Here is a 3731-nt window from a genome sequence, read left to right as displayed (position 1 = left end):
AGTTCAGTCTTTTAGGAACAACACCGAGAAATCTGGGCACCCCTCTTCAGTTCAAGTCTGATTATAACACCCTACCCACTGCATCCCCCACTGAAGAATCCTTCCTGTCCTCTCTTTGCTCCCATGTCCTACCTCTTTTTCCACTTCCCTACCTTACTTCCTTAGTTTTTTTTTTACTTTCTTTTTTTTCTCTCCTTGTTTCATTTTTTCTTGCTTTTCTCCACCATTTTCTTTCCCTATCTCTCCATCTGCATTAGTAGCTTATCTCCTCTATAACTGTAACTGTGCTGGATGTTAGACATGAAAGGATGACTAGAACTGGGACTGTATCTGTGAGAATTCCTCAGGCTAGTGTGAGCACCCAAATGTCCCATTATCCAACATCTTCACTACAATCTCCCTGAGCACCTAGGTTATGGAAATTGTGGGAAGAATCTCACTTCCAGCCCCAGCCCTAAACCAAGGCTTAATCCCACACTCCTAAAGTGAGACCATCACTTGTCCCTCCCTGACTCTGCTCCTCTCCCAACAGCCAGATCCATCTGCTCCATGAGAAGGGACAACCTGACCTGGGTGAGTGAGTTTGTCTTAATGGGGCTCTCTAGTAACAGGCAGATCCAGGCTGGACTCTTTGTCCTGTTTGGGGCTGCTTATCTGCTGACCCTGCTGGGCAATGGGCTCACCGTCCTCCTGACTGGGCTAGATGCGCAACTGCACCAGCCCATGTACTTCTTCCTCTGTAACCTGGCGGTGGTGGACATCTGCTGCACCTCCAGTGGGGTCCCTCAGATGCTGATGCACTTCCTCCAGGAGAAGAAAACCATCTCCTTCACCCGATGTGCGACCCAACTCTTCTTCTCACTGGCTGTGGGGGGGACGGAGTTCCTGCTGCTGGCAGCAATGGCCTATGACCGCTACGTGGCGGTCTGTGACCCACTGCGCTACATGGCAGTGATGGGCAGGAGGTGCTGTGCAGCACTGGCAGTGGTCTCTTGGCTTGTGGGCCTGGCTAATGCTGCAGTAGAGACAGTGATCACCATGCGCCTGCCTACCTGTGGGCAAAACGTGCTGAATCACGTGTCCTGTGAGACACTGGCACTGGTCAGGTTGGCTTGCGTGGATGTCACCTTCAACCAGCTGGTCATAATGGCCTCCAGTGTGGTGGTGCTGCTCCTGCCCTGCTGCCTGGTGTCCCTGTCCTATGCCCACATTGTGGCCTCCATCCTGCGGATCCGTTCCACTGGGGGACGCCGCAAAGCCTTTGGGACCTGTGCCTCCCACCTCACTGTGGTCTCCATGTCTTATGGGATGGCCCTGATTACCTACATGCAGCCCAGCTCCACAGCCTCAGCCGAAAAGGACAAGGTGGTGGTGCTCTTTTATACTGTGATGACTCCCATGTTGAATCCGCTCATCTACAGTCTGCAGAACAAGGAAATGAAGGCTGCTATGAGTCGAGTTCTTATGAGGAGTTCTGAAACAAAACTTTAGTATTTGACTTTGTCACAGGAGTGCCTCACTCTGCAGACAGTGGGAACTGGAGTGTGCCCTCCCACATAACACCTGTATGTGTGTGTGTATGGGTGTGTGTGCATGTACATGTGTGTTTGCACTTGTGTTAGGGAGCAGCTGGAAGGACCCTAATCTGCACTACTATGTTTTGAAGTCATAGAGTAATGAGATTTTATCTTCGGACTCTATTTTTGGTCCCTGCCTTATTCTTAAAAATGTGAAACAACTTGGAGATACATACACCCTACAGAAAATTAAATGGAAAAGTAAAGGTATACAAGCATATATGAATTAGAAAGAAAGATTAAATCAGAAGTCAGGGCATTTCACAAAACTTATGCTAAAAAAGTCTATTTTCTTGCTAAAATTTACAACTGTATGTCTAAACTTTTCTGCAATCACTGAGAAAAGCGGGAGTGGAAGCTGTAAGTTACAAAATTCACTGTGCCCGTGGGATCAAACAGGCCTAAGGCCGGAGGTGCAAAGGGCACCCGTGCGACTCACATGTGATCCAGCTCTGCTCATTAGGATAGGAAATTCACACAGGGACTTGGAGGCAAAGTCACAGTAATAATGCCCACAGCCCTGATGAGCAGGACTGGACCATGTGAGTCATGTGGACATCACTCTGCATGTTTCCTCTCAGACTTGCAGTGGTGGCAAATGCCTGACCAAAAAGTCAAATGTTCAGGACCTGAAACACGTATCTTTCTACACAATCAATCTAAGGGTATCCTCTTGTGAAAACTGAGGGATGCATTCAGAAGTCACACTTGACTAGAGGATCATGCGACACACAATCAGACGTGAACTGAGCTATTCAGCAAGGAAAGAATCAGGTTCCCATTGGTGATAACTTCTCTCTGTTCTTGTATCACACAATTATAATTGAGCTGTAAACATCCTAAAATATAAATTAAAGGCATCATTATTTTATCCAGACAAGTGTTTAAACCAACTTTTAAAAATCAGAATAAATCTTCTGTTACCTAAATATTACAAATCCCTGTTTTGTCTTTATCTCAAACAAACAAAAACATATTCATTAAGAACAATTCAAACTTATAATGGACCTGCTGAGAAAATGCCAAATGGTCAAGGAGGAGGGAATGTTTATCTTTTTAAATCCCCTAAAACATTAAAAAACTTTTTTTAAATATTTTCTCCTTTTTTTTTTTTACTGTGGTAAGATTGGTTTATAATATTATATAAATTTCAGGGGTACATCAGTATATTTCGATTTTTGTGTAGACCACATCATCTTCACCACCCAAAGACTAACATCCTTCACCATACACGTGTCCTATCTTCTTTTCACCCTCCTCCCTTCCCTCTTCCCCTCTCATTGCCACCAATTTGATCTCTGTGTCCGCGTCTTGTTGTTTTTAGCTTCTACTTATGAGTGAAATCATACAGAATTTGACTTTTTTCTGTCTGACTTATTTCGCTTAGCATAATACCCTCAAGATCTATGTAAGTTGTTGCAAATGGCAAGATTTCATTCTGTTTTTATAACTGAGTAGAATTTCATTACGTATATACCACATCTTTATCCATTCATCCATTGATGGGCACTTAGGTTGTTTCCAACCTAAGTCTTGGCTATTGTGAATAAGGCTGCATTGAACACAGGAGTGTAAATATCTTTACACATTCATGTTTTTATTCTTTGTATAAATATCCAGAAGGGTAGTAGCTGCATCATATGGTAGTTCTACTCTTAATTTTTGGAGGACTCTCCATATTGTTTTCAAACTGGCTATACCTACTGACATTCCACCCACAGTGTATGAATGTTCCCTTTTCTCCACATCCTCTCCAACACTTGTTATTTCTGATCTTTTTCTCACTGGTCCTGGGGAAGACTCAGTTCCTGCTGCTGGCCACAATGGCCTATGACCACTACATGGCCATCTGTGATCCCCTGCACTACATGACAGTGATGGGCCCCTAGCAGTCTCTTGGTTTGTGTGTGTGGTATAGGGGATTGGAACTGGTCACCCCCCAATGTGTCTCTCTGGCATGAGGATTATTTTCAGCTGGTTACTTTTAAAAACTGAAGACATGAGAGAAACTCTGAAAAGTAGAAGTTACCATGTGTAAGAGACATTTTCATTTGTAAACAAAATCTCCATCTGTAAAGGTGTCTCCTCTGTACCAGGAAGAAGGGGGGTGACCTTATCTCTAGAAACTCTTATCCATGTGGAGGGCAAGGACTC

At 44.3% G+C, this 3731-nt stretch overlaps 1 protein-coding gene across 1 annotated transcript; it reads left to right on the top strand.

The window, feature by feature from the left end:
• The first annotated feature begins 549 nt into the window (after positions 1–549).
• Positions 550–1491, top strand: LOC124243402 (olfactory receptor 2F1-like). Its single transcript, XM_046668976.1, has one exon. The coding sequence runs from the start codon at positions 550–552 to the stop codon at positions 1489–1491; it is 942 nt and encodes a 313-aa protein (XP_046524932.1).
• Positions 1492–3731: the final 2240 nt, after the last annotated feature.

This window comes from Equus quagga, chromosome 8, assembly GCF_021613505.1.
Source record: "Equus quagga isolate Etosha38 chromosome 8, UCLA_HA_Equagga_1.0, whole genome shotgun sequence".
In the NCBI taxonomy this organism is placed as follows: domain Eukaryota; kingdom Metazoa; phylum Chordata; class Mammalia; order Perissodactyla; family Equidae; genus Equus; species Equus quagga.
This window is presented reverse-complemented; position numbering and strand designations above follow the sequence as displayed.

Bases quoted from the DNA above. Each gene is read 5' to 3' on its own strand.
- LOC124243402 (XM_046668976.1), top strand. From the start codon at position 550: ATGAGAAGGGACAACCTGACCTGGGTGAGTGAGTTTGTCTTAATGGGG.